At 37.4% G+C, this 20,795-nt stretch overlaps 1 protein-coding gene across 1 annotated transcript in view; it reads left to right on the top strand.

The window, feature by feature from the left end:
- The window catches only part of LOC144664511 (uncharacterized), a 64,929-nt gene that overhangs the window by 24,107 nt on the left and 20,027 nt on the right, over positions 1 to 20,795 (top strand). Inside the window, exons 8-12 of the mRNA XM_078525676.1 lie at positions 8,480 to 8,881; positions 11,654 to 13,049; positions 13,925 to 14,183; positions 14,616 to 14,649; positions 18,865 to 19,251. Coding sequence (XP_078381802.1) covers positions 8,480 to 8,881; positions 11,654 to 13,049; positions 13,925 to 14,183; positions 14,616 to 14,649; positions 18,865 to 19,251 — 2,478 coding nt within the window. The remainder of the gene's footprint in view (positions 1 to 8,479; positions 8,882 to 11,653; positions 13,050 to 13,924; positions 14,184 to 14,615; positions 14,650 to 18,864; positions 19,252 to 20,795) is intronic.

Raw genomic sequence — 20,795 nt, 5'->3', positions numbered from 1 at the left:
GATGCAATGACGTCATTTTAGGTGCCTTTTTTGTGACGTCATTTTCAGACTGAAAATCGCAAAATTATTTTTGGTAACAAGCATTTTCGTTTTCAGCAGGTCAAATTACTTAAGAAAAATCCTGTTACCGACTTTTACTAAAAAATGCGTCATAACTTTCAAATTTTATGAAAGTCGTCTAGTCTATGTTGAAAATCTGTTCTTTAAGAACAATTAGAATGCGAAAAATGTGTTAATCTCAACAGTTTGTCACATAAGTCGAGGCTTCTGTCACATCGAAGGTTGGAAACATTACGTTTTGTAGATGTTGTTTCGGCATTGGTTTTGAGAAGATTTACTGTGATCGTCTCACAGATTAACCACAGCAAAACGAATGATTCCAACAACGGTTGAATTGATCTCGAAAAATCCCTTACAACACTGACAACATAGCGAATTGTCTTTTGTCCAGTGATTTATCAACACCGTCTGAGAAGTTTTCGCGACCTGTTGAAATAATTGCTGTGAAAATGAGGTGATTTAAGTTATTTGATCTTCCACCATGAACGGTTACAGTGCACAAGGATCCGAAAGTTTAGAATTTTTTTCCTCCACAAAGAACGATTAAAATGCAAAGAAAATGTAAATCACAAAAGTTTGTCAACTGAGATCGAGGCTTCTGTCACATGGAAGGTGAAGGTGACGGTAAAGGCTCTTAAAGTACATCTAGGCCCGCACTTTATAACCTGTATTTACCACTAGTATTAGTTTTTATTTAGTTTTTTACAGTTGGTGTGATATCATTCATTTTGTTTCGTAGTAAATATGAACTTTTATTATATGTCTTACTACCCAAGCGGGCAAGATGGGCCTATCTTGCCTGCTTGGGATTGCTCGCGATCTTCCTGCAAATTTGTTATTGTTGTTGCCGCTGGCTCTCGCTCCTTAAATTTTGCACGAAGAAAAGTATTTTCGTTCTTCAAACTTGTCAATCAATTAAATCAATTCATTTTTAACTTTTTAGATTGTTAGTTTTATTTTACCTTTCCTTTTGTTATTATTATTCATTTTGTTTTCTTATTTGTGGGCTTCCTGTAAAGTAGCTTTTAGCTAAGTGGAGTGCCACGTTAAATAAAGTTCTTATCTTATCTTATCTTATCTTATCTTATCTTATCTTATCTTATCTTATCTTAACTTATCTTATCTTATGTATAATTCAACGACGACAAAGAAGTGTATGTGGTCATTCTTGCCTGCAACTGGCTTTTTCATGTTAAGAACAAGAAGCTTGAGAAGCTGAAAATCGGGCGGTTAATAGTTAACTTTCCGCTTTGCCTTGAAAGACAGGATTCAGTACAGCAACAGTACAGAAACAGTTACTTAAGTAACACTCAGTCCGACTGGGTTTGCGTAAGTCACACGGTTTGCACGAGCTGTATTAGTGTGCATAACATAATATCTAGAATGTTGTCAAGACTGCATTATTACTCAATGACATAATGGTCTCAATTTATAAATGTATTTCGCGTGCACAATACAAATTATAAACGATTGAACTAGACGACTAGAAAATATGAATTTTTAACACTTAGCAAAGTGCAGCCTATTCGCAATACTTTAAGGCAGGTGTCACCTGAAGGCTGTACGCTTTTCGGTATTTTCCAGCCATAACACTTTGATGGGTCAGTACTACAACTCTTTATCGGGTAACTACTATTGTCAAGACAATGATTTTAACTTGTTGACCATTGATTGGACATTAGTTTCATACCATTACTGTAATTGCAATTGATGAAGAATTGTAGTACTGACCCAAAGTAAAGGACTGGGAAATACTCAAATCCATTATTAGCCACCTTAAGGTGGGGTTCTACCTGAATTTAAATGTAATTTTATAACAAAATAAATATTTGCAAGCATAACCAGGAGGTTATCCAGGCATGTGGAGTAAAGCAAAAGATGCCGCTACGAGGCTGCGTTTTAATACGAAATCAGGTCAAATTTTAAAACCTCGGCATGCTACAATCATTGACAAAAGTGTTGACCCATTGTGAATTTACGCCCTTTTTTATTGTTATATGGACCAATTTCATCCTTTTGCCCCACCTTTCCAACCCCCTCCCCCCAATCAATGTTGTAGTTTGTTTCTAGGAGTCCTTTGCTACCATTTTACAACATTGGATGGGGGAGGGGGGTATTTTAGCAGACAGTCATGAAATTTAAAAACTAGTGTTAAATTTGTCATAAAAACCGCAGAGCGAAGTCAATGTGTCAACTACTTTTCTCAAAGATTGTAGGTCCGTAATGGAGAGGTCAGGATTTATTTTTCAAATTCGTTTCTGGAGAATTTGACGATGGAGAAAATAACAAATAACAAAAAAAAGCACCCGCCCGCTCTCTTTTTTCGACGTTTTTGCTTGTTTACAAGCTAAAATGGTAGAATAGGGGTTATGTGGACAAGATTTGGAACCACATATTTGTAAACTCTCAAGGGACATTTTTAATTTCTCAAGGGACTGTGTTAATTTCTCAAGAGATTACTTTCCGCTGTGGGTGATCACTTGCGATCTTGTGGAAAAAACGTGACTTGTCACATTTACAAACGTTATATAACAATTTTAAAAGTGACATGTCAGCTTTCTTATCTCAACGCACGTGTGTCTGAAAGGCGATCTATAAAAAGCGTTGCACAAACAATGGATTGCATAACTAAAACACGAATAGATAATCACTAGCACTTACATCGTTTAAAAATTACAAACGTCAAAAATAAACCATACCAAAAAACTCGCTCTTTTCAAAGATATTATTGAAGTTAAAACAAATGCAAGAGATGGGGGCTTCTTTTAGCTTTTAGAGACCTCGCGTTGAGCCGTTGACAGCAATGTTGCATGAATCGGCTTTACAACATGCGATCGTATCTACGCAGTTCGAGTGGAATTTCAGTCAAAGACAGCAAAATTCTTTCGTATTTCATCTTCAAATATAATTCGAAAGCATTCACTGTATATATGGCTTTTGTTTAATCCTGGGTCTTGATATCCGACCCTCGCAGAGCCTAGACAAAACGCAGCTTGAGTGTAACGATTTGTTTACGCCGCAATTATATGCACAATGTTTTCTCCGACAGTAGTCGGAAATATCCGTATTTTTTTCGTGCTTTTTCGTGCTTTTTCGTGGAGCAATCGTAACGATATGGCCTTGAACAGATTGAACAGCGGTCTACCTATAACAATTCAAATATGGCGTCGCAAAAACAAAGTGTCGAACGCATATTTTGCTGTTTCATTTGCTAATTTCGCTGCCGTAATCGACTGCCTCGAAAGGTCCTTGCAATTTTAAAGTATAGAATTGTCAGATCTCGGTGAAATTTGCACTGTTTATTTGTGTAATGTTAAGGAATATGTGTATAAATACCCGGCGCGGACGAGCCATTTTTGACAAAATTATATGGCTGCATTTCCTCCGCGAAGATAGGAAATTGTTAAACTAAACTACAAAGAAACTGTAATGATAAGTTCAAAGAACAATGCACAGGATAAATCTTCGACTCATACTTCATGCAAAAACGTCGATATCTCGAAGAGACTTTGATTTTTATAGAAATCCGGACGAGAAACATTTTTCTTTTACTTGGCCTAATAGAGACAGACAAGATACAGACCGGCAGTCTTTGAAAATCCTGAATCCCGTCAAAATGAGGCAAAATAAAGTTTTGAAATTTCCTTTATGAATGATTCTTATTGTTTATTCGTTCCATAAACTGCCTTTTATGCAGTACTGTCCAACAAAGATTTCAGTTTTCCTCAAAGTTTCGGGACAAAAGGATAGAAAATATTTCGTGCAGAATGTAATTTTATTAAGCCAATATTCTCACGTCTATAAATACTTCAAGCAGTTAAATGAAAAACCGTTTTGTTTTCATCAATGAGAACCACTTTCAAATAGTTAATACATGAAAAATAACAATCAGATCAGAAGGAAGGAAGAATTCTTTTGTAATGTTTTGAAGACTTTCAAAGCTGTGACATTGTGCATGCAAGCCTCAATAAAATTAATTTTAATTAAAATAAAATTCAATCAACATTTAATTATTCAAGGATTTCATTTTGAAGTCAATTTTTTCAATCGATAGCTTTACCGATCTTATGAAAAATTTCTTTCAAGTTCGTACCAATACCAATACCAATGTTTTGCTAAAGTATTGAGAAGTGCCTTACTAACTAAATCAAAAATATTTCCAAAACAAGCTGTGCAAACATTCTACTCTTTGTGACAGGCGACTTTGACGGCCAACAGTGCATGAATGACAATCGACACAGTTCTTGCTTAATAAAAAATAGTTTTAAAGTGGAGTCCGGCTCAAAAAATGTACCGGCAGACCACACGGTTATTTGTAGAAAGCAGAAAAGCGTGTAGTTTGTGAGGAAAACATTGCGTGTCGTGATATGAATGACGTTACCATTTTTATTTACAAAAATAGCTTCAACTTGTCAAAACAAGTGCAGCAGTTTCACAATGGTAAATATTAGTACTTTGCCCTTAGGTTAGACTTTTTTCTCTGTCCTCCCGCCGCAGCAAAGAAGAGGGCCTCATTGCAGATTAGCCCAAAAGTCGACCGAGTGTGCCTGAAATGATTTACTGTCAAAACTGAAATGAAACCGATCGCGATTTTCTTGATAGCGGTTTTGTAGCACTCAAGAAAATTAAGGCATGGGCCTTCCATCATTTCACCAAAAACTAAAGTGTGATCTATCTTCTTAGCCTTTAGCAATGACAATCTAAAACTTTGGCAAAGTAATAAGTTTGCAAATTTTGTCAAATTTATGTGGGTGACTTGTGCAAATTAGATCACGTGACCTGTCAGTTATTTTTAGCTTTCAATTCATTTAAGAAAATTTCACCACTTTATATTAGTTTCTGTATGCTGCTGTTAGCTTTATGAACTACATGTAAAGGCTATTAAGTACATCAGTTTTGTACCCGGACCCTGTGACAAAATTCAAAATAACGGTCTGAAATAAGAAAAGACTATTTCTGGAGGACTGGGTACCGGTACAAAATACCGTTTATTCTAGAAATTAATAAGATTTATCATATGACCCGTACGGACCCGCGCGCAATTTCCTTAGAAAACCATATGAAAAAAGTCCCGTATGAGGGCCGTACGCCTCGCTCTAGCAGGGCCGGAAAAAGCCGTACGGCCCTACTAGAAAAGCGTACGGCCGCGCTACTGCCGCGAGATGCCGGAATTGGAACCAGTTGATTCCACAGCTTTGAATTCAGATGAGCGATAGTTAAGATTTCTCTAAAAAGCAAAGAATGTCCAACATGTTTATTAAAACTTTACTATCTAGAAAGCGATGTAGTTTGCAGGCGCTAAAATTAAAACAAAACGTGTTTAAACTCGGCAAATGATGAAGAAATACTCCTGACAACAACAATAAAATCGAAATAAAGGCCGTTAAAAAACAACATAATCGGAAAAAGATATCCTGGTTTGTAGTCATGATAAACATTGAAGAAAAAATGCAAATGCGAAGTAAACTCAAATTTCTCTTTTCTGCTGCGTAATTTTTAAATCACAAAAACAAAAAGGCGAATACATGTTTACGACTAACCTGATCAATGACACAGTTTCCCGCTTGTTTTCACGAAGCATTTGAAGCACAATAATTGGACATCAACTGTAATGTAGAGCTCAACATCGTCGAGGAACTAACGAATTCAAGGACTAAGCAGCAACAGCAGACGTTCATAAATCTTACGATCCGTGGTAAACAAAACAACTTTAAGCCGAAGGAAAATGAAGCGAAGCAAAATCCTGAACTGTCAGTACAATCCCTTTCCAAGTCTTTAGTCCACTCTTTATGTAGTTTCACAGATTAATATCTAATGTTGTTTTTAACATCCTAAATCCTTCTTGGTGGAAAATTAATTAATCCTCTCGTTCAAGCAAATTGTGAATTCCGGCTCAGAAGAAACGTCGCTAAGTTGTTCAATCAGGATAAATTCAGTCTTTGCTTAATAGAGACGAGCACGACAAGCCGAAACGTCATGCAAATTCTTTGTTGTAGTCCTTCATAAACGTTTCCTTTGAAATTTCTACTAACTGCAATCATGTATGAGGAATTTAGTCGGATTTAAAACCTCTTGGAATGGAGACGTGGTTGACAATTTTAACAGAAGTTCAAAAACTTAGTACGCACATCGCAGTTCAAATGCACTTTACTGGCTTTCCAAGCAAATTACGAGCTACCATTGGCTTTTCAAAATGCGTGCGAAACGGGCCGCGGTGTCTGTACCCACGAAAGGAAAACAAAAAAAAATTCAGTGGTTATATGATAAAATGCTTATTGACTGAGTTAGGTCGGGCCGGACGGGAAAATATTTGGCTCTCGGTCAGGACGCACGGACCTCGCTGCGCTCGGTCCGTACGTCCTGACCTCAAGCCAAATATTTTCCCGTCAGGCCCTCCCACTCAGTCAATAAGTACATAATTTAACAAAGTTCGGGCACAGATCTTTTGTTGCTTTCCTAAGTACTTGCCTAGTAACAAAAATGCTAGAAGACTCATGTTTTAAACTGGTTCCATTTTTACTCAAAGAATTTCTGGCCGCAAAAAGTCACGTGACCTAATATGCATACGTCATCTTCATTTAGAAAATAGCACAAAGTAAATACGTGCGCTGATTGGTTAAAAATTGTGTTTCTATAACTCGATGGAGACACAGACAGTTGTCGTAGACACGGCAATCAATATTCACGGCGCTAAAATAAGCAATGCAAAAATAACAACTAATAATTGTGCCAAATTTTAATGTCACAGCTGACAAAAACCAGGTTAAGACTAAACAAATATTTGCACATTTTAAAACAAGCGAGTAAGATGTTTACAGAGCCCGCTACACATTCAAAAATAGTCTGTGAAAGAAATTATCGAAGCGGCTGACCTTTCAAAGAAGTATATGAATTGGCGCAACTTCACTCCATTCTAGGCTTTGCAGCACTTCAGAACTATTCACAGCTCCTCAACTGGACAAGATATTCGTCCAGAATGCCGAGTCAAACTTCTTTTAACAGAAAAATAATTTACTTTCACCTTTAAGGTTCGAGTCGCTCAATCGTCGGTCGTCAAACCATTCGGTTAGTTCGATGAAGCGAATTAAAACCACAATTCTTGACTCCTTCCAGTGCTGGACTTCAGTTAAACCATCGACTTAGTTATTTCTCATAATTACGTCAACTTTGGGGCCTGTTTTCTTTGTTTGTTTGGCCAAACAACGGTGAATTTTAGCCTTGAAGCAAATGTTGAACAGTTGATTTATTTCTGTTCATCAACTCCCGTACTATGATTGGTTGATTACTGTTCATGACGTAAAACCGCGAGGTGAAGAGAATCTACGTTTTGGTGTTAAATAAAGCGCTAAATATTACTTTGATGTGCGTTATTTTCTTTGTGCTGTTTTCTAAAAGAAATAGAAAACATGTTTTCCGTGTTTCTATCGAGTTATAGAAACACTCGTGAAAGTTTGGGAGAACTCGAAAAAGCTGTGGAAACACTCGTCTATCGACTCGTGTTCCCACAGCATTTCTCGTTCTCCCAAACTTCCACTCGTGTTTCTATAACTCGATAGAAACACGGAACATGTTTTCTATTTCTTAAACATTGAACGAAATTTCCAATCTTATTTCTTTGCCAAAGTTTCAGACTGACATAGCTAAAGCCTCCCTTAGTTTTGACCACAGATACCAAAGGGTAAAACAGGAATCGGCCTTGTGCCCGATTAATAAAAAAATCATTTCAGTTCTTAATCATCGTTCAAGGTCACGGAATATTGGTCTCGTTCTTTTGTGCTTAGTTATGGACCTCGACTTTGTCTCAACCAAAAAAACGCAAAAAACCTCATGCTTGGTCAATATAAACCCATACATGTATGTAGTTACTTCAACTTGTCATGATGGCATTTTCTTAGCTTGTCCATATGATATTTCTGTATACTTTTGTAAATAATAGTGGGGCTCCACAGCGGCCCGAAGGGCCGAAAAGCGGAGCCCCATAACCATAGAAAATCCACAGATATAGGAAAACCATGAACTTCAGTTTTCATGGTCATCATGGCTAGCGGCATGGCTCGCGGGCGCGTACGTCCGTTTGTACGTACGTACTTCTGTCGCCCACTTCAGAAATAGATTAATCCTAACCTCTTTAATGCTGGGCATCCACGTTATGGTCAATTAACAGCTCACAATACAAGATGTCCGCTGACCAGTATCACGTGACCATATCGCGGGCTCAGGTGTATAACTCATCGAGGTCATGTGTTTTTTAAAAATGAACGCTGACCGAAAAATGGTATTTCTATTGGATTGCGGGCTCAAGTGCTATCTTTTATGAATTCGGATAAAAAATGAAGGGCAAAGTAAATTACTGTGGAGCTCCGCTTTTAGGCTTGGCTAAAAATATTTAATATATTATCCCACTTGAATTAACTTGCAGACTTTGGTGCCTTGACCTCTACTGAGAACGCTATTCCTACCATTATCTCGGCGAGGGGGCCAAAAGTAATCGAGGCTTACAAAAGAGCTTTGAACTTTGGTACAACTTTCGATAAACGTGTGAAAGTAGTACTGATTGGTGAGCCCAATGTTGGCAAGACAAGTCTTGGAAGGTCTCTAAAAGGCGAGCCATATTGTATGGAGGAACTCAGTACTGGAGGAGTGCATATGTACCCCGCTATTAAGAATGTTGGTACCCAGGCATGGAAAAATTTACCTTCCCAGCAACATACAACTGCATTTGATCACAAATGTGCCGAATTGATTGTCAAAGAAATAATGGAAAGATCGGCAGAGCAGCAACCAAGGGAAAAATCTGAAGAGCTGATACTAAACGAAAAAGGTGTGTCACGCTTATGCTTGATATAGATTATGTAAATGTTCCAAACGTTTATCTTTTGCTGCAAAACTTCTAATTATATGTATTTTATGCTTTTTGTTGGTGTGTTTGAAGAAAACTGTGTTTTTGTTAAAGCTTGCAAAATGGACTAGTTAAATTTTTGCAGTAATTTCACAAAAAATAACTTGCTGGAACTTTTAAACAGTATTGAAAATACAGTTGAATCCCGATAGCTCGAACCCTAGTAACTCGAACCTCCCGCTGCTAACTCGAATCTTTTTCGATTCCCTCTCAGGTCATGTTCTTACTAATTTTACCCTCTTGAACCTTTTTCGATTTCCCTTGAAGGTTCGAGGAACTGTAGTCCACAAAAGGGTTTTCTGATGAATTATTGAAATATCTCAGGATTCGTGATATTTACAGAGAGCAAAATTTAAAATCAAGAGGCGCCAATAAAATTCACAGGAAATGTAAAATCAATCAACGTTACACACGCGGAAGCAGAAATTCTAAAACTCATCACGTTACATAGGGGACAAATTAAAGCTCCAATTGTAAGACAAAGGTAAAACCAAGACAGGATGCATCGGGGAAAGAAAAAGCAAAAACAAGCCATTGCTAAGAAAGACATCACCCAAATCCATTTTTTCCGGAAAGGTTTTTATATTAATGCAGAGCTGCAAAAAAATTTTTTCACTTGAAAGGAGATATGTTTTACTTATATCCCATCTTGGTCCCGAGGACAAAACAAAATTTTGGTCGGACATCACCAAAAACAAAAGGTCAAATTTTATTCATTGTTGCCGTAAAATGATTTATGATCAAAAAACTTATCCGGACATCATGTCCGACCACACTAGGGATTTCGTCGGATATGAACAAATTTTGGTCGGCCAATGTCTGATGACCAACTGTTATTTGCAGCCCTGTTAATGCATGTACGCGTGTGGATGCGAACGGAGGCGGATTATGCGCCTGATGTTTCACGCCGCCAAGTTTTTTTGCTTTTTCAGCCAGATTTCTCACCTGATGTTTCACGTCACTGAAAAATATATCAGTGGCATGTAATGTCAAGCGAAAAATTTGTCAGAGTTTACATTCAACAACCGAAAAAATGTGAAATCGTCTCGTGACCATTGGGATTCTTTTAATTAGTATAATTCGCAAAACCAAACTTTTTCCAGACCGGTAGCCATTATCACTGTTTTCCCTTTCCCTTTAGCATGGTTAATACGGGAAAATGGTTATGAATCTCGGGAAACTTCAAAGGAGCAAAGAAGATGCACATATGTTGAAATTTTTACGACCGTGCACAATCTTTTGTTTAAACAATGTGCATAAGTTACGTAACAAAAGCGTTTCTGTTGGCTAGTTGCTCAACAGAAGTAAAGAATTATATGTGTTTTGTGCACGGTTAAGGCCAAAAAATGTGAACTCAACAAAGAACTATTTACTATGCCCTTGGCAACCACTCGATTGCTACTGTGCACACTCGGTTGCCTTGCACCACTATGCCACACTTCTAAGTCGTTTCACAAAGGCAGTTTCTTTTTGCCTGTATCCATGCTTTGGTTCTAACAATTGTGTTACTGCTTGTCTACAATCCACAGAGAGAAGTAAAATTTTGAATTTATTTTTATTTTACCCAAAAGCCCCTTTAAAGAATTATTTTTGAAAAAGATGTCAAAAGGTTTGAAAATTTTGAAAAGCTGAAAATTTGCCTATTAAGTCTGTCATGGTTGCTGTAATGGATGAATTTTGAGACATGTTTAGTTAGGCATCCTTTTGTACACTAAAATTCAACTTCGAGGATCTAAACATTTTTACAACACAAAGAAGAAAAAAGAAATAATGAAGTTACAAAAAATAAATAAACAAATAAATAAATTTACACTCACACAGGGCTACTTAGCAATAATATTGAACTTATTTTTTGCATTAAATGTGTTGAAAAATGAATAAAAAATGTCTAAATGACAAAAAAAAAACTTCGAGGATCTAAACGAGAAGCCAAACTTGAAAAACTTCGAACGTCTCAAATGTGGTCTAGTATAGCAATTCAATATTAAAGCTGGATAAGGCGAATAAAAAAAAGTAACGTAAAAAGTAAAATAGGATGGTTATTCCCTCGTTCCTTCAATTGCTGACACAGAAAGACACATGCTGGTAGGAAGAGTGGGGAAATTATTTGCGATAAAGGACGGGTGGAATTTACCGACAAAAGTAAGTGGGGGAGTAGAACAGTGAAACTTGCAATAAGTGAATCACACATACCATTATCCATTTTGCTTACTTCGTTATCGTTAAAGAATGCGATAGCCATTCCAGGCGAGCAAACCCGTCTGGGTAGATTGAGTTTAAAATAATAAAGCTAATAAAGTAAACAAGAGGGATGTGGTGGCAGGGATAACTACTGTTAATATTTGCCCTCTTGTTTGGACGCTTGAGATAGGTCTGTTGCCAAAGATCATGAAAACAAAACAAATGGAAAGGACGTTTAGTTAAAGAGATGTGTAATAAAGTATGTTCAGGGTATATTAAGACATTTTTGGTATGTCTATAAGAGCATCATGGCTCAATGGGCGAATTTCAACTTTTCTAAAGTTTAAAAAATGATAAAAGTAGACCAAACCTATTAATGCATTTTCGAAAATAGCTCACTAAAAAGATTCTTTGTGTTACCACAAATGAAAGAAATTCAAAGTTTTGTTCCTGTTCGTGGATTACTGATTTTTTCATGTTTACACTAACCACTTGTTATTTTGGACACCAAAGGTAATGTACCGACACAGCATGACAAGGCCAACCAAAATTCAGCAGATAAAATTCCAGAACAGATTGCTACACTTGTGGAAGAGTATTCTGAGCGTGAAGGAATTTGGCCTGTAATCTGGGATTTTGCTGGCCAAGATGTTTATCGTAGTATTCATCCCATCTTCATGTCACCAGAGGCCATTTACCTCCTGGTCATTGACCTTACCAAGGAGTTATCTGACACCTTAGGCTATCTTGTAAAGCGAGATAATCATGGCGAGGAAATAGCAGCATCCCCTGAGAGTGAGGATACAAATTTAGATCGCATCTTAAGGTGGCTGACCTTGGTACATTCTTTGAAGCAATCTGCTGAGAATATTGCCTCATCGTCTGTAATATTAGTGGGTACTCACGCTGACCATGTAGTATACCCAATGAACAGAATGAAATCATTACTGGCAGACATTTTTAGAAATTCCCCAAAAGCAGTCTTAAAATACATTGCAAAAGAAGTGTTTGTTGTAGACAACACGCGAGCTGGCCAATCATTCGATCAAGAATCACACCATATTGCTGATTTACGATCCAAGATTATAGAATTGGCCAATAAAATGCCACATACAAAACACATGATACCACTGCAATGGCTTTCCGTGGAGCAAGAAATACAAGTAGTCAGTCAAGATTTGCCTTTTGTTTTAAAAACAAAGTTTAGAAAAGAAATTGTGGAGAAATGTTGTACGTTGGAAAAGGAAGATGACCTTGAAGAGCTACTCAACTTCTTGCATGCTCGCGGTACAATCATCTATCATGATCTTCCTGAAAATCCAGATGGGCTCGTAGTACTGGATCCCAAATGGCTCATTGGAGCTATCTGTGAGATAATAAGACCCAAACCAATGTGGACAAACCCACCTGAACTTCAGCGCCATTATAAAAACCTTCAAGAGAACGGAATCCTTTCCAAAGAGTTGCTGGATTTAGCCTGTGTGAAACTTCACATAGGCGATTATGTGAAAGACAGCTTGATTTTCATTATGAAGAAGTTCAATTTAATTTTTGAGTGGAAAGTCGATGTTGACAATTTGATTTACCTTGTTCCGAGTATGCCATGGAAACGCAAAGATGTTAACTACAACACAAGTAGCGGTCCTGCCCCACTTTACCTCAGGTTTAATGAAGGTGAATATGTTCCAAGTGGTCTGTTTTCAAGGCTAGTTGTCCTTTTTGGAGTATGGGCTTCAGAACAGTCTACTGTGAAGCAACCGCTCCTTTATTCTAATGCTGCTTCAATTTTTCTTGGTGAAAAGTATATACTACACCTTGTGTGCTATTCAAGTCTTATTAAGCTGTACCTTTCAATGGAAGATGCTTCTGATCAGATGAAAACAAATTCCTTATGTGTGAGAATCTTGAGGTAGGTGGTTTAGTTGATTATGCCGTAGTTTCGTAGTTTTCCATGCCATTTCATTGTAGGATTACAGTCAAGTGTAAATTAGGTCGTATACCTGCTTTATTTGTTGTAACTATTTTTTCCACAGTTAAACTGGGCGTTGTTTTCCACGCACAATGTTGCAATGTAACTGCATAATGTTACAATATTGATTCCCAAGTAACTGGGCGATTCATGTTTTGACAAGTTGCGGTTTTCGTTTTTTAGCAGACCAGCGTGTTATTTTCACTTCTTTTATTATATGCAACTTCTATGTCAAGGACGGAGAAAATAAATACCATGTGGGTGATGGTTTATCGACAGACTGGGAGGAAGCCTCGAGGAAAACTGTGAATAGTGATGGAATTGGTGGAGTTTTGCAAATTATCGAAACCAATTGGTCGTATAGTGTGATCGTCCGGGTGAGAGTAGTTCTGAGAAGAACATTTGTTGGTGACTGACGTTTCGACAACCTGAGCGGAAGTCATCTTCAGAGTCAAGTGAAAAGTTGTTGTCAGTCGATGATGTTAAAGGTCTGGTCCGTTACAGTTGATTGGGCAGTTTAGCCGTGATGTTATTGGCTGTAAGACTTGCGGTCCGTTTGTCGGTTTTGTTTATGTCGTGAATAAGACATGACCTTCACAACATAAACTAAACCGACAAACCGACCGCAAACAGAACGACTTAATTTGACTAACAATAGACAGAACAGAATGATTTGACTAACAATAGACGGATCAAAACTGACCAAAAACTGACCAATTACTGTTGACAAACTTTACATTATTCTGTCACCAACATCTAGGGGAGACCGGTTTTGTAGTTATAGCTACACAATAATCTTTGTATTCTGCACTTAGACAAGTGAAAGAATTCTGGAAAAAACTGAAGACAGAGTGTCATTGGCTGAGCTCAGTACGTTTAAATCTGTGTGCAAGATGTGATCTATGTTCAACTTCGGTTGGTGGGAGCATGCCATGTGTACGACACAGCAATCAGGAATGCAGCCATGATGACTGTGCCCATTACCTTGAGTTAACAAAGCCGATTGCTTGCAGAAAACAGTCAGTCAGTCAGTTGCCTCAGAGTTTTAAGGAGAAATTGAATCCTTGGATTGAGGTTAGTGCGGCTTTGAGCTAAGCACAAGCCTATTCTTTCTATTATCTCTCTATTCATTTTATTTTTAAGAAGGCATGCGTAGTAAATTAACAGATTAACGTTAATGCACAAAGGCCTCTCTTTTTATTTCGTAATGTGTTGAACCAATCTTTTCTAACTGATCTGTACAAGGATTAATAAACAATATGCTGGGTTATGGCTAATTGAAACAATAGGAAGTCAATGAACATTAAATGTACACCTGTAGAACTATTGACAACCTCATTTGGTTCTGACAGGACAAACACAAAGATACTTACGGGTGATTTTTGAAGCACCAAGCCGATCCAAAACTATTTGAACGTTATGATACACTTATTCCTATAATAATAGAAAAAAGCAAAAGTTATTAAAGAACTAATTTAATTTGTTTAATTGACAACCTTTTTTCAGGCTCTTGAAACCGTGAAATCTGAAGAATTGACTGGTAAGCATTTTGGTTAGATATTGTTCTTGTTATAATTCCTGTTTCTAACATTTTGTTTCCTCACATCTTGTAATATTTGTTGCTTTTTTACGGTGATAATTCAAAAGCCGAAAACACTTTCATTTTATTTTGATATGTCATCTGTGTAGCCAGCAGTCAGAGGCTACTTCAGAACATAAGAAAGGCAAACAAACAGTCAGGAAATGCAGTCGCAACAGCTTTGGTTTTTTCTTGTAAAAAAGCGTCACCTCCGTTATAAGAATGCCACATATTAAATCGTTTTACATATCATAGTGTGGAGCACAAAACAAGTGACAAGCGACACAGTCATCAAGTAAACATCACAAGTCTTTGAGAACACTTTAAGAAAATTAATAGCATAGAGGGCAAAACTACTGAATTCTGATTGACCAAGACATGGGGCATTTTTCTTAATGCTATTCTATCGACGGTACAATTACATAAAATTGATTGGCTCACAGGTCGCTAAGCAACAAGGAAGACTGAAGAAAATTGTTTTGTGATTGCTTTGCAACAATGCTGTCTAGTGTTGAGAAGGTTGTAGATAAATTTATTGAAGAACTAAAGGAAGTGAGAAAAACTAAAAACACTAAAAAAGCACAGAGAAGTGGGCAAATGAAATGGAATGCGGGACGACGATGACAGACATGAATTTCTAACTTTTGCCAAAGGTCTTACCACAAAAGGCAGCATGGACTAGGTGTCAAACCTGGCGAGTCTTCTGCAAGATTTTTGCAATCGAAGGTGAAAATTGCCTTGTCAAACTGTATCTGGAAAATCCACGATAGATAAAAAAAGAAACATGCCGTTCTACTTTTCCATGACCAATAAACCCATTTCAAGCATCTGATATAAGAAAACTCTATCGATATTATAATGATAAAAATAAAGAAGAACTCCCCACCTTAAGGGGTACTTGATACAGTTTTTTTCAAAACCATACATAACATTTTCAAACAGCTTTTCAGCAGTCTTCCCTTCATTGGATAGACAATGTTTTACTTATAGTTGATAATGATAGATTGAAAACTTGCTGGGTGACGATGTTAAGAAAAATAGTTGTTTCCATGCTAAGGCGATGCAAACTAAGAAGCGGCACGTATGGCTAGTGGTAAAATGCAAAAAATGAAGGAAGTAATGTACTTGTATAGGCGTACAACTCTACGAAAACGTCTACGCTTACTTCAGTGGCCAAAAGCGGGCCACACTTGTTTTTGCGTGATCCAGATTTGGCTTTAAGAAGCTGTAACAAATGCCTAAGTAGTGCTCCAAGCCGCAACTATTTTGGTCGCCATGGCGAGTGAAAACAAAATTTGACGTCTAAATTTTCCAAAACGCTGCGCGCGTTATCCTTGACGCCGACACACGAGCGAACAGCGTTGAACTTTTCAAGATTTTAAATTGGCTTCCGGTTCATCTCGAGGTTAAAATAAACATCTTAACACAAGTGTACAAACGTATTAATGGCCAAAGCCCATCCTATATGAACGAACTTTTAGTGCCAAACTCTGAAATAAATGAAAGAAATAGTCGATATGGCTCTGTCAACTTGGCCTGCCCCCGTTTCAAACGAAAAACCGAAGGAGGGCGATCATTTAGCGTGAGAGCAACTAGACTTTGGAACACTCTTCCCAATTTCTTAAAGAAAAGTGAGAGTCTACATTGTTTTAAAAATGGCCTAATTGATTTTTACGCATCTAGCCTTAAGGACATTCATCATTTTACAGTTTTTTAATTCTTAATCCCTATTTTTAGAAATTTCTGTATTTTAATTCAAATTTTAAATTGTATATATTATGTGGTTGTAATTTGTAATCCGAGGGCCGCTTGTTTGTCAGTAGTTTTTACTGTTTGCCGTTACCCTCTTTTAATAAAGTTGATTGATTGATTGATTGAAACAGGTCGCCCAGTGCAGTGCAAAGGGCTGGCTAGGTATCAACATATTTTTTTGTAGTACAATTACCCAGCGGCAAACAAATTTGACCACAAAATTTTCCATTACAACTATTTCAATCGTGCATCTTGCTTATCCGTTTGCATTAAGTGTAAACCGTGGCTTAGACTGAGTTGTTTGTTTTGCTGTTTGATGTCTTCGATGCTGGAGCCGCCATGGATTTAAAAACCACACTTACGTTTCTATTATTTTACCGTAGAGTACGAGAATTAATTTGTTTTGCCTGTTTATCTTCCTTACCTGTTCCTTTAATCATCATTATTTACTACTCTGCATGATAATTGGAACAGATCACCAAAAAACTCTTGAATGCAAAAGAAAAGTACTGCGTCAAAACGTTCATTGAATGATTTCAATTTGGCTCATCATGGTCAGTGGTATAACCTCATGTAAAGTGAAATAAAGAGTCCTGCTTTTTAATAAAACGCCTTTGGTAGCCTCCCACGCAGTCGTTATTAGTGTAGTGTTTCACTCCTCCCCACAAACGCCTGCTCAACCGAGATCAACAATTCTTTCCCATTGTTCTACTCGTCAGACAACCTACCAATCACTATTGAGGCATAACTTTCGATGACCAGTCAAAATGAAAATTTTCCCCGAATTCTGTCTTTGAGATGGGGGCAATGCGGGCTTGAAACACCTGAAAATCACTGTTTGAATTCAAGTTTTTTTTTGTGGGGTGTTTTGATTCAGTACTCTGCTGGAATGGTTAAAATTTCTGAGAAAGGTGCATTGATCTTCCTCGCTTGATCGATTTGTCAATGAGAACGTCAACAAATATCACAACTGTGGATCTGAATTGCTTATTTGCAACGTTAAATGCTACAAGAGACTTCAGTGAGTTTTAAAAGGAAAGAAAAATTTAGTAAGCATTTAATGAGATCTATGATATTTACGAGTCGATGAATCTAAGAGTAAGACAGCAAAGAACCGATCAAGTTGACGAACGTATGTAGAACTTGGAAATAGTGACCACAACAACAAAATTCACTGTGCGGTGAATTATTTTTTCATTCGGTCAAACTTGCTGGTATCAACTTGCTAGTAAATGGTCACTAAGATTAGAAGTTTTTTGCTGGCATCACAGCCGCGGTTTAAATCACATTTCATCGAATTAAGATCTAAAAAATATTCCATCTCGACCCCGATTTTTGAATTTCGACCTGGTTATAAAGTTATGGCTTTGTTTAATGCATTGCAGCGATAATCAAGACGTGTAAATGACTCCCGGGGATTTTTTTTTTAAAAAACGTATTTTTGGATAGGTTAGACATTTTTTAGTAAGAAATGAGCTAAATCCGCTTCACAATAGTATGCCTATTTTTCCACTGGCATCGCCTTTTACGGCATTTTTGTTCGGGTATGCGCAAAAATCAAAATTTGAGAAAGTGCCCTACCACTTTAGGCTTTTCGTTTTTCGATTTTTTTCTCGTCTTTCCTTTTTCTTCTCATCTTTCTGCTGCAGTTATTGGCCTTCCACTGGGCTTGCTTTCCGTTCAAGAACATCTGCAGAAGCATGATCCAAACAGGAAATTCTTGCCATTGAGTAGCCAGAGGTGGTTGAGGAAAGTTTTCCTCCGAGTTTTTCGCTCCAATTTCTGAAGATTTCCGTGTGTATTTCAAGCTCAATTATCGCAATCGCTGTGATCTTGGTATCATTGGAAAGTTCTTTTCCTCCTTTTAAAAGATATCACGAGCTTTTAAACATAAATCTTTAGAAAATATTTGGGAAATAGGAGACACCCCTTTAAAGGGCCATATGTAACAAATCATGTGCGATGTTTAACGCATTGCAGCGATAATGGAGACGTGTAAATGAACTTGATAAAGACCAAAGGGTAAATATTGCTTCACTAACCAATATTTCTAAAACTTTTATTTTTTCAAAAAAGAAATGACAAAATTGAATTCCTCATTTATTAAGCTTTCAGGAAATGTATACTTGTTAGAGGTTGTCAACTGATATCTTACAGCAAGGCGCCCAAAAGTGTGACCACTTTTAATTTATTCACATTCTTTCGTGCAGATTTAATCCAATCAGAAGTCAACTGCAAGCTATCCACGGCTTTTGATTGGATTAAATCTGCACGAAAGAATGTGAATAAATTAAAAGTGGTCACACTTTTAGGCGCCTTGCTGTAACACCAATTTTTATTGTTTATTTTTAAGCATTTTTTATTGTTTAACTTCATCTTTGCTGACTCAATAAGTCAACAATTGTGCGACAATTTAACTTGCAGAAACCCCTACATATATCTCTGCAAGGGGACCCAAAGCAGTAGCAGCTTACGAAAGAGCTTTAAAGTTTGGTAAAACCCGTGATAAGCGTGTGAAAGTAGCACTGATTGGTCGAGACCGGGCTGGCAAGACAAGTCTTGGTAAGTCCCTAAAAGGCGAGCCATTTAATCCAAAGGAACCCAGTACTGATGGAGTGCAAATGAACTCCGCTGTCAAGAATGCTGGTTCCCAGGCATGGAAAAATTCAACTTCTCAGCAGCACACAACCGCATTTGATCACAAGTGCGCTGAACTGATTGCCAAAGAAGTAAAGGGTATACCAGCAGAGAAACAACCAAGTGCAGAAGTTAATGAAGAACAAACTCAGGAGCAGGTGGTAAATGCAAATGGTATGTCACACTTTTGCGTAATGTGGATGTTGCATAAAATTTGAGATCCTACTTTGTGTTTTTTTTTAAAATATAAATTACCTTTTTGTTTGTATTACTTTCCCGCCTAAAGACTTGCAAACGATCGCGCAACTCATAGTGCATGATACTCCTATTGTTGTTAACTTGCTTGGGAAGTATCTCACAAATTGAATCTGTTTTAATTTGCGTATCTCAAACGAGATTTTCCATTAAATCAGGCAAAGTGTTTATGTATTGGGCTCAAGTATCTTTTTGTATAGATATCTTTGCTTGTTTCATTTAAGTCTCCCTAGCTATAGATGTCAGTTTTCAGGCTGTTTTAAAATATGCAACTCTTGCAAAAGGATGACTTAATCACTTTGAGTTGTAAAAGCACGAGTTCAAATAACACGTCCGTCATAAAGACCATAACACACTACACATGCTTTAGTTGGAATTCCATTTTTTTTATTTAATTGACCGTCTCCTACACAGCCGTTGTTTTGGCTTTCTGTGTGCTCTCAAGCTTTTTTTTGTTTTCTGTCCAAAAAATACATTGATTATCGTTTGATGCTTTTTATCCTCCTATCATCGGTCAAGAGCCCACCAGTGATCTGCAAATAACTGCCTACAATCATCTGGTGTGCGTTTCTCAAAAGTTTCGAAATATTCTTGGTCACGAAAACTATCCGGAGCTCTTTTGCGGGCGCATTTTTCGGTCCCTGAAAGCGTTTCTCAAAGCGCCTGATATTCTCCCAGTATTTTCGGGGATCTCTTCCGGATTTATGATGCAAGCAGCAGCGTGAGCTTATATTATCCTGTGATCAGTCAAAAGTTGCAATTGACACTGCTGCACTGAGTTCGGTTCGTCACGTACTCATCAATTTCAACACTTTATTGATGAATTGTCTAGCGATTGGTACAATTCCAGCAACGTTTAATTTTTTATTCCTGCTTGCGCTCATAATCTTTCATAATCCTGATTTCGAGCCTTAAAGTTTGGTAAACCAAATTTAGTTTGAGTTGAATTTTTCTCTATCATTTTTGCTCATTACTTTGGCAAACTAGCTGTTCATATGCTGAATAAATTTTGACAGTTTCTGTAAACAATTCCACGCGGAAAAAAGTAGCCTGTCAAGTACCTTTTTTAACCAAGCTGCATTCTCTGCGTGAAGTAGGAGTTCTTGGCACACCCAAGTTTGTTACTGAATTCTGCCATATCTCTTTCTCCCTCTCATCCTCTACAGTCGTCCTTTTTCCAAGGCCTTTGCCTTTTTTTGTCTTTTTTTTTTTTTTTTTTTCAAAAAAAGGTTCTTTGAAGATGCAATTTCATGGCGACAAAATAAGTCCCGAAAAGCTTTTCGGGAGCTCAAGACCTCCCGTAAATTTTTTTGGGAGAAATGATGTGACTATTATGGGCCCGAAATTCTTGGGCGTTTTGATAAACACGAAAAAAGCGTTTTCGAGAGCTTTATGGGTCATTTTTCCGGCCTATACATTTTTGGGGACTTTTGAGAAATGCACGCCTGGTCATTCGCATTACT

Source organism: Oculina patagonica, chromosome 8 (genome assembly GCF_052425735.1).
Source record: "Oculina patagonica isolate OP01 chromosome 8, crgOcupat, whole genome shotgun sequence".
NCBI lineage: Eukaryota > Metazoa > Cnidaria > Anthozoa > Scleractinia > Oculinidae > Oculina > Oculina patagonica.
This window is presented reverse-complemented; position numbering and strand designations above follow the sequence as displayed.